Raw genomic sequence first — 12,915 nt, 5'->3', positions numbered from 1 at the left:
CCAGACCACGGATCCAGTCGCTTAGCTCTGCTGGAGGAAGATACCATTTCTCTTCCACTTGCGGCTAGAACCGGTCACCGCACCTCCCAACCCCGCCTCTCAGCCCTCACATTTCCCAGCTCCCGAGGCCCCGCCCCTTACGCTCTGCGTGAGGCAGAAACCGGAAATATACGGCAGTGCCCTTCCCCGCGTGCGCGAGCCGGCGGTTGCCTCTTGTGTCCTCTGTCCTCCAGCCGTGCCGTACGTAAATTTTCGCCTCGGTCCACGTCCTACCTTGTTTGGCCTAACTTGCCCAAGGTCCGGTGCGCGGGAGCCGGAGAGCTCGGTTTTGGGGTCAGTGGTCAAAAAGCGGCCGCTTGGGCTGTGCCCGCTGCTCCCTGCCAGTACCTTGCGCGCTGGGCCTCTAGCCGCCGCAGCGCTTCCTCACAGTCGCGGCTGGTCCTCAACTCACTGAATCAGAAACCCTGTGAGGGTCCTGCAGTTGGGGTGAATCTGCTGCAGGAGAGAGTTGGAGAACCATCTTCGTATTTAATGGGCCTCCGAAAGCATCCTCTATTCTCTTTGCAAAAAGGAAACCCATCCCTGCCATTCTAGTCACTGGGTCCAGTGGCTCAAACCTTATCTCTACGCTGGCCTGTGGATTTCGGCATGTTCGGTGAGCATGAGGTGACGTTTGCCTAACTCCGTCCCCATCCCTCCCTTCCTGGTGCAAGAGATATTATTTAACCTGTGAATTTCCTCTGGGCGTGAGTTTGCTACATTATATTCAGTACATAAAAGGGAACTCATTACTTAGTATCTTTTAAAACCCTCCTCCTTGCCTAATGCAGGTCTAAATGTTAATCATTTATCTGGAGATTTTTTTGGAATTTCGCAACGAAAGTGTGATCATGTTTCATTTCATCGTTTTATTTTTCATTCCTTGTACCTTATATACTTTTTAATTCTTTAGTGCACTTGCCATGACTTTCAATTCAGTGTAAAATAACATGATTTGCATCTTTGCTTTTTTCCTGATCCCAAAGGGAATTAATTTTCCATTTCACCATTAAATAGGATGTTTGCTATAGGTGTTTGCAGATAGTACATTTTTTTTTTTCTAATTAAAACCCATTCCCCTCTAGTCCTGGTGGGTTAAATTATTATCACTAATCTGGACTGTACCTTTTTTTTTTTTTTTTGCTTTTTAGGGCTGCAAATGCAGCACATGGAATTTCCTAGACTTGTACTAATATTTTAATAATATTTTGTCCTTGTACATATGAATGAGATCATATGTATACATGTATATATGTGTATTTAGTTGTGAGTATTTTCCAGTCTTGGAAATACTCAGGAAAGTAGCATCCTCCCCATTAAAAAAAAAAAAAAAAAAAGAATTATGAGTCCCTTATTTATTTGGTGAGTCTGCTTGTAAAATAACATGTAACATATGTTCTTCTGCCTTTAGAAGTCAACAGTTAGTGTATTGATACTGATTTTTTTTTCTTCTATAGGAATTGATATTTGTGAATACAGTTAACTCTTGAACAACATGGGTTCAAAATGCAAGGTCCATTTATACACGGACTTTTTTCAATAGTAAATACTGCAGTACTGCAGAATCATTGGCTGGTTGAATCCTTTGATAGAAGGGTTGACTATGAGTTATACTAGAATTTTTGACTACCGGAGGGTTGGTGCCCCTAACCTCTGCATTTTTCAAATGTCAGCTATGTATAAATATATGTACCATGTCAGCTGTGGATTTCCAGTGTTACCTGAAACAACTATTTTAATTTTTTGCTTCTACTCTGCCACATGGGTTGTCCTGACGTGCTTAAAAAAAAAAAAAAAAAAGTGTACATGTATCTCCTTATCCCTGTAATGTGATGCATTTTGGTAGCACATATACCACCACTTGATAATATTTGTTAGTTTACTGTCCTCCCTCAAAAGATTGTAACACTCATGTGCGTCAGGATTTTCCAGCTTTATTCAGTGCTGTATTTCCTGTGACTACATGTAGTAGGACAGGGTAAATATTACCCAAGTAAATGTGAGATGAAGGAGCAGGGAGTGGGGGGCGGAAGGGAAGCCTCCTTTCTTGAAGACCTGGGGCTTAGTCAAGAGAAGGAGCTCCCAGATAAAACACTTCAACTCAATACTTCATTTACCTACCCTCTATAGTGTGCCCGACAGGGTTCTAGGCCAGACTGTGGTAATGTTAGGGAACAAGAACCTCACTAACAACTGGGTATGATATCTGATTTGCAGTTTCTGTAAAACAAATAGTCTCTTTGCGAAGATATGGGCATCTCTCTGCAAACACATGCTCACATCATGTTTGTTCAGATGGAATGTGTTGTTAGTATAGTAAAGAATGTTATGGCCTTTGTGGGTGTTAAAATACATGTTTGGTCCACTGCAGTGAAAGAAACTGTTGCATTTTCATGATTTGGAATTTGGGCAGCAGTGCTCAGATAGCACTATCAGAGATGACACCCTTTGCTAACTTTAAGTATTCTTGTTCTGCTGCTTCTGTACTTGCTGTACAGGCAGAATTTAGCATAAGAAGCACAGCATGGTAGTCTCTGCCACCTGCCTTGGAATTCAGTCAGCTGATGCTCTTTCTTGAACATCAGGCTTCAGGCTCCCTGCAATCCTTGGAGGGGAGTGTCTAGTAGTCAGAAGCTGAGCAGAAGTACGTGTTAGCCTGCCATGTGGTGCAGAAATAAATATTGGAAGTACAGCCTCCAGAAGTCTGGTATATAAATCATTGCTTTCTTGGATTTGAGACTGAATGTATATTCTTAAACTTTTTCTTACGTTATGTGATTTTTTAAAATGTTCTTCATTATCATGGGCAAATTAACTGCTAAATTTTTTTAGACTTCACTGGACTTGCAAAGTGGGCCTCACTCAGTGGATTAAGGATACATCATTGCTGCAAACTGGGATGTAGTTCAAAGATGAGGCTTGGATCTGGCTTTGCTGTGGCTGTGGTGTAGGCTGGCAGCTGCAACTGCAGCTCCAATTCCACCCCCAGCCTGGGAACTTCCATTTGCTAAAGGTGTGGTCCTCAAAAAAAAAAAAAAAAAAAGTGGACTATTTTCTAGCTCTTGAGGAAATACGATGGCTCCACCTTCTTACAAGATCAGTGTGTGTTTGCTTGAATATTTTGGGAGTATGCATATGTGTGTTTGTATGTGTGTTTTGAGAGGAACGGTCACTCATAAAAGATGTGCTGCAACATCCACAGTCTTTTTTCAGCCGTGCCCATGACATGTGGAAGTTCCCAGACTAGGGATCAAATCTTCACCAGAGCAGTGACAATGTCAGATCCTTTAACCACAAGGCCACCAGGGAACTCCCAGCATCTACAGTCTTGAGTGTGCAAATTGTGAGAAGACCCGGATTCTCATGGATTCTTTCTCCTGCCTCAGCTCTGACTTCCCAATACTCTGCCTTTCTTCATGAAGAGAACATGGAAGAAGAAAGAACTGCTGAGTTACAGAAAAACATGACACAGGTGAGTAATAGCTAATAATTCTCCAAAGGAATATTTAAATTCCACCATGTCATCTCTTAATTGTTTTTTTTTGAATGGCCGCACCCATGGCACATGGAAGTTCCCAGGCTAGGGTTTGAATCAGAGCTACAGCTGCCAGCCTGTGCCACAGCCACAGCAATGTGGGATCTAAGCCCCGTCTGTGACCTACACCACAGCTCACAGCAAAGCCAGATCCTTAATCCACTGAGGGAGGCCAGGGATTGAACCCACATCCTCATGGATACTAGTTGGGTTCTTTAACTGCTGAGCCTAATGGGAACTCCAATCTCCTAATTGTTTAGAGCAGGGGTCAGCAACTGGTTCCTGCACTGAGCCACATAGTAAGCATTTTAGGCTTTGAAGGCCATAGAATTTCTGTTTCTGTTTTAACTCAATTCTGTCATTTTAGTGTGAAAGTGGTCATAGACACTATATAAACAATTTTTTTGTGTGTTCTGATGAAGCTTTACTTACAAAACAGATAGGAGGCCAAATTTGCAGACCCCTGGCCTAGAGTCTAAGAAAATAGGGCTAGCTCTGGACCTGGGTTGAATGTTGTGCTTCTGCAGACTCCTGGGCCCCAGGTTTGTGTGGGGCAGGAGAAGAAACACTCCCCGTTCTTTCAGTGTGTTTTTATTCATCAAAGGAGTTCCCACTGTGGCTCAGCAGAAATGAATCTGACTAGCATGGAAGGTTCGATCTCTGGCCTCACTCAGTGGGTTAAGGATCCAGCATTGCCGTGAGCTGTGGTATAGGTAGAAAACAGCTTGAATCTGGCACTGTGGATGTGGCTACAGCTCTGATTCGACCCCCAGCCTGGGAACCTCCATATGCTGTGGGTATGGCTCTAAAAAGACAAAAGACAAAAAAAAAAAAAGAAAAAGAAAGAAAGAAACCTTATCAAGATTTGACCCAGTGTTTTGTGTTGTGGTGATTGCTATAGTAGGTAATGAGGGAGCGGATGAAATTGTTTCTGAAACAAGGAATTTCGGGTGTCAATGTGTGAATTATTTCATTTCTAGAGTATTTCTGTCATTTCTGCTTTATGCCCTGGATGTTCTAGATCCTCGAAAGACTGGAATTAATCACTGTCAAACTGTGGAGAGATAAATTTATTATCTCAGAAGTCGTGGTAAATTTGTGAGATAGGGTGTTCCTATTGTGGCTCAGGTTAAGACCCTGACATAGTATCAGTGAGGATGCGGGTTCAATCTCTGGCCTTACTCAATGGGTTAAGGATCCAGCGTTGCCATAAACTGCAGCATAGATTGCAGATGCAGCTTGGTTCTGGTGTTGTGATGGCTGTGGCATAGTCTTGCAGCTGCAGCTCCAGTTCAAGCCCTAGCCCAGCAACTTCCATATGCCCCAGGTGCAGCCCTAAAAAGAAAAAACAAACAAACAAAAAAAACCCCACTATGAGACAGGTTTTGATTAGTCAGGATGCTTAGGTAGGAAGAGAAAGATCTGATGACAAAATCCTAGCGTAGATGTTGGTAGAATAGAATCTTCTGAACTTTAAACCTTTTGTTTTTTTTTTTGTTTTGTTTTGTTTTGTTTTTTCCTTTCTAGGGCTGCACCTGTGGCATATGGAAGTTCCTGGGCTAGGGATCGAATCAGAGCTGCAGCTGCTGGCCTACACCACAGCCACAGCAATGCCGGATCCAAGCCACATCTGTGACCTACATTACAGCTTGTGGCAAGGCCAGATCCTTAACCCACTGAGCAAGGCCAGGGGTCAAACCCACATCCTCATGGATACTCTTTGGGTTCTTAACCCACCGAGCCAAAAAGGGAACTCAACTTTATACTATTTATTTCTCAGTTTCCCGGTATTGTCAGCATCCTTCATCCTCCCCCACACGCTGGAGGAGTTGATCCCTTTCTGAACAGAATGTGTGGGATGTTTTAGGACCCAGTGATCTTTGAGGATGTGGCTGTAGATTTTACCCAGGAAGAGTGGGCCTTACTGGATCTTGCTCAGAGGAACCTCTACAGAGATGTGATGCTGGAAAACTTCCAGAACCTGGCCTCACTAGGTAAGAATGGCAACATTCCTTCATTTAGTTGTTTTGAAAACTTTTTTTTTTTCTTACTAGTAGACCTTGTTCTAGGATTAGGACTAAGAATTGGAAAAAAATGGTAAATAAGACAGACATCATCAGTGACCTCAAGGGTCTTATAGTCTAGTTACCATGAAAGTAAGTGTGTGTGTTGTTAAAATATCCCACTAATATTAAAAAAAAACAAAAAAACAAACAGTGAAAATTCTGACACTGGCACTGAATGCAGAGTTTTCATTTTACCCAGTTTATAAAGATGTTTATATTTCTTCATTGAATCATTCTTTCATTCATTAAACATTTTTTTGAGGCTGAACTCTATATCCGAACTTTTGGAATATACATAAAAAACAAGATGTCACTGTATTCAAAATGCTTAAATGTAATGGGACAAGAAAATAAAAGCAAAATTAACATGCAAGAGAAAATACATGCATTAAAGTGGCTTTCGCTTTTTCTTGTGCTTTGAAGCCTCAAGGCTTATTAAGTATTGAAAGTGTGAGCACAGACCTCAGGGATCACTTTAGGGGACAGGGAGAAAATTGGTGGTTTGAGACCTTTTGAAATTTTTTTAAAAATGAAAAGAAATTATTTTTATTTTTATGGCTGCAGCAGTGGCATATGGAAATTCCCAGGTCAGGGACCAAATCCTTTAACCTACTATGCTTGGCCAGGGATTAGACCCAGACCTCTGCAGTGACCTGAGCTGTGGCAGTTGGATTTTTAACCCACTGTGTCACAGTGGGAACTCTCCCTTTGAAAATCTAACTGCTGTTCAAGTCTTCTACCCAAAGACCACCAGTTAAACAAGTTGGGTTTATTACTTGAAACAGGGAGAACACATGCCATGGGGAACCATGGAGTGTCTCATAAAGAGCATGTTAGAAAGTAAATATTAGAGGATTTGTACTTTGGCTGAGTGATTTAGGGGTGTGTCTGTGGAAGCAGGCTGTATTGGTTTCCTAGCCCTTCCATAACAAAGAACCATATATTGGATGGCTAAGAACAACAGGAACGTATTCTTTTAAATTTCTGGAGGTTGAAAGTCTGAAATCAAGGTGTCAGGATCCTTCTGAAGTCTCCAGAAAAAATCCCTCCTTGTCTTCCTAGTTTTCAGTGGTTGCCAGCAATCCTTAGCTTGCAGCTGCATCACCCTGATCTCTGCCTTCATCTTCATGTGTCCTTTATCTCTCTGTCACTAAGTCTATCTGATCTTGTAACACCAGTCATTGCATTTAAGGTCCATCCTAATCCAGTATAGCTTTATCTTAAGTTATTATATCGTCAAAGACCCTGTTTCCAAACAAAGTAACATTTGAAGTTCCGGATGGTCGTGGATTTTTTTTCCCCCAGTAAACTTTATTTTTTTCTTAGCGCAGTTTATAGGTTCATAGCAAAATTGAGTGTCAGGTACCAAGATTTCCTATATATCCCCTGCCCTCATACACACACAGTCTTCCTACCATACTGGTGTATTTGTTACAGTTGATGAACCTACACTGACACGTAATTATCATCCAGAGTTTATATTAGTTCACTTTTGGTCTTACATTTTGTGGTTTAGACAAATGTATAATGACATATTGACCATTATAATGTCATAGAGTGGTTTCACCACCCTAAAAATCCTTTATCCCCTCCATCCTAACCAGTTTATCTCTTTTTCCTCCCAACTCCTGGCAACCACTGATGTTTCAACTGTCATAATTTTGCCTTTTCCAGAATGTCAGCACAGTATGTAGCTTTGTCATATTGGCTTTTTTCATTTAGTAATATGCATTTACATTTCTTCCATCTGTTTTCATGACTTGATAGCACTAATTTCTTTTTAGTGCTGAGTGATATTTCATTGTCTGGATGTACCACAGTCTATTATCCATTCACCCACTGAAGAACATCTTGATTGTTTCCAAGTTTTGGCAATTTTGAGTAAAGCTGATATAAACATCCATGTGCAGGTTTTTAATATTTTTGGGGTTTTTTGGGGGGTTTTTTGTTTTTGTTTTTGTTTTTGTTTGACCTCCCTGTGGCATGTGGTGTTCCTGGGCCAGGAATCCTTACTTAACCCTCTGTCTTAGGCCAGGGATCAAACCTGTGTTCCAGCACTCAGAGATGCCAGTGATCCTGTTGCATCATAGTGGGAACTACCATGTGCAGGTTTTTGTGTGGACATGTTTTTAAGTTCTTTGGGTGAATTCCAAGGAGTACAGTTGCCTCCTTAAATGGTTGGGAGTATGTTTAGTCTGGCAAGAAATTGACAAACTGTATTCCAAACTGCCTGTACCATTTTGCATTCCTACCAGCAGTGAATGCTACCATTTTGCATTCCTACCTGCTCCACATCCTCACCAGAATTTGATGCTGTCAGTGTTCTAGATTTTGGCCATTCTTATAGATGTATAGTGGTATCTCATTGGTTTGATTTATATTTTCCTGATGACATATGATGTGGAGCATCTTTTCATATGTTTATTTGCCATAGTTTTCTTACTGGTGAATTTTAAGAATTCTATGAATATTTTGGGGTAACAGTTCTTTAACAGACATATCTTTTGCAAATATTTTCTCCCAGTCTGTGGCTTGTCTTTTCATTCTCTTGACAGTGTCCTTCTTGGAGCAAAAAATTTTAATTTTAATGAAGACCAGCTTATCAATTCTTTCTTTCATGAATCATGCTTTTTAGGTTGTTATTTGTTGACCTTAAAAATAAAAAAGTTATTTTACTGACAAAAATGACTTATTTGGGAATAGCAGAGGGATTGCATCTTGCAACAAGAAAGCTATAGCAAAAGCCACAGGGGAGTCCAAGAAACAGTGGAGAGGAAATTGAGAAGGATTGTTTGAATGAAAGTCCTTTGGAGAAAAGAGAGGGTTTAGGGTGATGGTGGTTTCATATTGACTGAGTTGCTGGAGTCGTTGATTTCTTATGGGAGACATAATGTACATCTTTTCTTATTAGGGCGTATAATTTGTTATTCTTGTTGATTCTTTTGTTGGGGTGTGTAATTGACAAATTTCTGTAATTAATGTTATGAGGAACTGCGTGAAAACTACCTCTTTTGGCCTCTCAACTCCATTTTAGTGAAGTTTCCCTTTATTAACTTTTACCTATCCAGCAAGTCATCACCAAATCCTAGGTCATCTACATTTTCTCCTATGTTATCTTCTAGGAGGTCTATAGTTTTATATTTTACACTTAGATCTGTGATCCATTTTGAGCTATTTTTTTACTCCCTATTGATGGGCCCCAAGTCACCCCCAAAGCCCGGAGTGCCTCCCCCTGTACTTTGAGTTAATTTTTGCAAGAGTATAAGGTCTGTATCAAGTTTTAGTTTGTTTTGTTTTGTTTTGTTTGGTATGTTGAGGTCTAGTACCATTTGTTGAAAAGCCTTTTTTTTTTTTTTTTTTTTCCCCCTAGGGCCACTCCTGTGGCATGTGGAACTTCCCGGGCTAGGGATCGAATTGGAGCTGAAGCTGCAGGCCTACACCATAGTCACAGCAACATCAGATCTGTCCCTCAACTGTGAATGAACCTGAATTCTCATGGAGACTACTTTGGGCCCTTGACCTGCTAAGCCACAGTGGGAACTCTAGGAAATGAATTTTGAAGGACACTATTCAATCCAGCCCACAGGGTTTAGACTGGATACTGGCAGAAAGCAAGGGAAAACCTTTTTTTCTTTTTTCTTTTGGCTGAAGAATTTCCTAGGCCAGGGATCAAACCCATGCCACAGTAGTGACAATGCCAGCTCCTTAACCTCCTAAGCCACCAGGGAACTCAAAGGGGAAATTCCATTATAGAGTGTTTGTGGATGGCACAGTGGCTTTTTTTAGTCTGTTCTTAGACTAAATTATGAAGTAGCCTTATTTTTGTTTCATTTTTTCATGGTCTCAGAGTAACCTTGTTTACTATTGGCATTCTGAAATTATTCATCTTCAACATCAAAAAATGTACTGCCTGTGAATACTAGACCAGCTTCTAATAATATTGAGGTTTAGGTATGAATGTGTGATCAGTTCCAGAAATCAGAGCCCCTCCCCCTTAGAAAATAAATTTGACATTTTTATGGCAATTAAATTCATACTTGCTTCAGAGTATCATGAGACCAAAGTTTTTGCCCTGTTTTGTGGAAATGTATATGGTTCCTTATTGCTTTTCCTCATGATACACCTTTCTGCATAAACAGGGTATCCACTGCACACACCCTATTTAATCTCCCGGTGGAAAGAAGAGGAAGACCTAAAGACGGTGGAGAGAGGACCTACCCAGGGAGATCATCAGGAAGGCAAGAATCCTTGGGAGAAACTGATGTGGGTGGGGGATATGACATTTGAAAAAACCAAATAAAAGCAAAATGAAAACTTTGTTTTGTCTGAGGAGGCTGATTCCTTAGACCACTATTTTCACTTTTTATCAGTCCTCTCTCACTTTCCTCCTTTTTGGGAAAGACCTTATTTCCTCTTCGTAACTTAGTGTTTGGTCAGGTGCATTTTATCTAGTTCATTTTTGTTTTACACTCCCGGTAATACTCTCTTTTTGTTACTATCAGTCTCAGTCTTCATGGAATTATTTCTTAGTTGCTTGGCCAAATTCCTATACCAGCCATGCTGCCAGAAGTCCTTTGCTCATGGGTGCCTTTACTTTTTTGTTTTAGGTTTTGAGACTCAAGTTAAAACTGATGAATCAGTTGCTCCACAAGATATTCATGGAGAAAAGCTATCTGATGAACAGAACATAGTAAAATTCAAAAGGAGTGATTCCTGCTCATCTACTTTACACAAAAACTGGGAAAACCATGAGAGACGTTTGAGGTGAGTGCCATTCATATAAGAAAGTAGTGTCTCAGAAGAGAATCTTAAAATGTCACAAAACTTAAAAAGCATATATATAAAACGTGGTCAAAAATTACAATTTCATAAGGAATTTTCGTAAGTTATTTTTCCATAAATGAGACTGAGATCTTCAGTGTTTGATATGTAATTAACTTGTAAGGAACCATCAGAAAAATCCCATAAGTGATAACATTGGCTGTTGTAGACTCCTCTGTGAGAACTTTTAGCCTATAGATGGACAGGACAGAAAACAGATAGTCACAAAAAATGGTAAAAATTTACTTGCTACTAATAATGTGCCTTTTATTTTTAAAAGAAGTCGTGTGGTGGAGAACATCTATGAGTATAAAGAAGAAACCCAGTGTGGACAAACCTTGGGCCAAATTACAAATCTTAATATACTCAAGAGAACAACTGAAGTAAAATTCTATGAATGCCATGAGTGTAAAAAGACTTTCACAGATCATTTATCCCTTAAGAATCACATTAGGTCTCACACTGGAAACAAACCCTACCAATGCAAGGAATGTGGGAAAGCTTTCCACTTTTTTGCTTGTTTTAAGAAACATATGAAAACTCCCATTGAAGAGAAACCCTATGAATGTAAGGAATGTACCAAAGCCTTCAGTTGTTCTTCATTCTTTAGGGCGCATATGAAGATTCATGCAGGAAAGACAAACTTCGAATGTAAGGAATGTGGGAAAACCTTTAGCTGTTCTTCATCCCTCACTGAACACAAAAGAATTCACAGTGGAGATAAGCCTTATGAATGTAAGGAATGTGGGAAGGCCTTTAGTTGTTCCTCCTCACTCTCCAAACACAAAAGAATTCACAGTGGAGATAAGCCATATGAATGTAAAGAGTGTGGGAAGGCCTTTAGTTCTTCGTCTCACCTTATAATACATATAAGAATTCACACTGGAGAGAAGCCTTATGAGTGTAAAGAGTGTGGGAAGGCCTTCAGTGAGTCCTCAAAACTCACTGTACATGTCAGAACCCACACAGGAGAGAAACCCTATAAATGTAAGGAGTGTGGGAAAGCCTACAATTGTCCCTCCTCCTTAAGTATCCATATGAGAAAACATACTGGAGAGAAACCCTATGAATGTCTGGAATGTGGAAAAGCCTTCTATCTTCCCACATCCCTTAACACACATGTGAAAAATCAAAGTAGAGAGAAACCGCATGAATGTAAGGAATGTGGAAAAGCCTTTAGTTGTCCCTCATCCTTTAGAGCACATGTGAGAGATCACACTGGAAAGGTGCAATATGAATGTAAGGAATGTGGGAAGGCCTTCAGCCGTTCCTCCTCCCTCACGGAACACTTAAGAACTCACAGCGGAGAGAAGCCTTATGAATGTAAGGAATGTGGGAAAGCCTTCATTAGTTCCTCCCACCTTACAGTACATGTAAGAACTCACACTGGTGAGAAACCTTATGAATGTAAGAAATGTGGGAAAGCCTTTATTTACCCCTCAGCACTTAGGATCCACATGAGAACGCACACTGGGGAGAAACCCTATGAATGTAAGGAATGCGGGAAAGCCTTTCGCCATTCTTCATACCTTACTGTCCATGCAAGGATGCACACTGGAGAGAAACCCTTTGAGTGTCTGGAATGTGGGAAAACCTTCAGTTGTCCTTCATCCTTCCGAAGACATGTAAGAAGCCACACTGGTGAGAAACCCTATGAATGTAAGGAATGTGGGAAAGCCTTTGTTTGTCCTGCTTACTTTCGAAGGCATGTGAAAACCCACACCAGAGAAAACATATAAAGTAAAGAATGAGAGAATGTCTGTAAGGCTTTTTCAAATCTCCAGCAACATGTGAGATGTCACTGTGGAGACACCTTATGAATGTAAGAAATTGTCACTCATCTTTTTTGAAGACTTTTGAGAACTAAAACCTGAGAGAAAACCTGTATACGAAAATCATGTGGTGATGCCTTCATACGCATCACTTATTGTCAATAAAAAAATTCATACTGGAAGCAAAGATCGATGCTGTGTACTGCTGCCAGTTTTAATTTTCTGTAGGAATATTTAAGGCGATGAATTTCCTCCTCACAGCTTTTCAGCTTTAGCCACATATGTTCTATGGTGGGGTGCTTTTATTTTGGTTCAGATGTAAATGTTATTTCCATTACAGAGTTTGTTGGACCCATTGGGGTTTGAAGTGTATTTTTTCATATGTGAGTAGGAATGGTCTTTGTTTTTTATTAGTTTCTGACCAACTCTCCATTGTTCTCTAAGCATGCAGTCATCGTAGTATCGACACTTTGATATTTGTAATTTCTTTTGTAAATGGTAATTTCATTTTGATCTAATATGGCAGAAACTGGAAATTGCCTACCCAGTATTTTCTCCCTTCTATTTTACTAAGAGATTATCAGTTGTTACTTAAAAGCATTTCCTATCTAGTAAGTAATCCAGTGGAAATGAATAAGTGCAAAGGAAGAGTCTCAGCTGATATGCTGTTTTTGTATTTTGT

The 12,915-nt window shown here is 40.3% G+C and overlaps 1 protein-coding gene across 1 annotated transcript; it reads left to right on the top strand.

The window, feature by feature from the left end:
• The first annotated feature begins 176 nt into the window (after nt 1–176).
• LOC125119199 (zinc finger protein 699) lies at nt 177–12,423 on the top strand. The gene is made up of 6 exons (XM_047766060.1): nt 177–655; nt 3,426–3,511; nt 5,442–5,568; nt 9,780–9,878; nt 10,248–10,404; nt 10,742–12,423. The coding sequence occupies exons 1-6, from the start codon at nt 649–651 to the stop codon at nt 12,198–12,200; spliced, it is 1,935 nt and encodes a 644-aa protein (XP_047622016.1). The 5' UTR covers nt 177–648; the 3' UTR covers nt 12,201–12,423.
• The last annotated feature ends 492 nt before the right edge of the window (nt 12,424–12,915 follow it).

Source organism: Phacochoerus africanus, unplaced genomic scaffold, assembly GCF_016906955.1.
Source record: "Phacochoerus africanus isolate WHEZ1 unplaced genomic scaffold, ROS_Pafr_v1 Scaffold_18, whole genome shotgun sequence".
Classification (NCBI taxonomy): domain Eukaryota; kingdom Metazoa; phylum Chordata; class Mammalia; order Artiodactyla; family Suidae; genus Phacochoerus; species Phacochoerus africanus.
Note: the sequence above shows the minus strand (reverse complement) of the source record. Positions and strands in the feature narration are given on the sequence as shown.

Coding starts and splice junctions, on each gene's coding strand:
- LOC125119199 (XM_047766060.1), top strand. Junction 3,512..5,441: donor TACAGAAAAACATGACACAG/GTGAGTAATAGC, acceptor GGGATGTTTTAG/GACCCAGTGATCTTTGAGGA. Junction 5,569..9,779: donor CCAGAACCTGGCCTCACTAG/GTAAGAATGGCA, acceptor CTGCATAAACAG/GGTATCCACTGCACACACCC.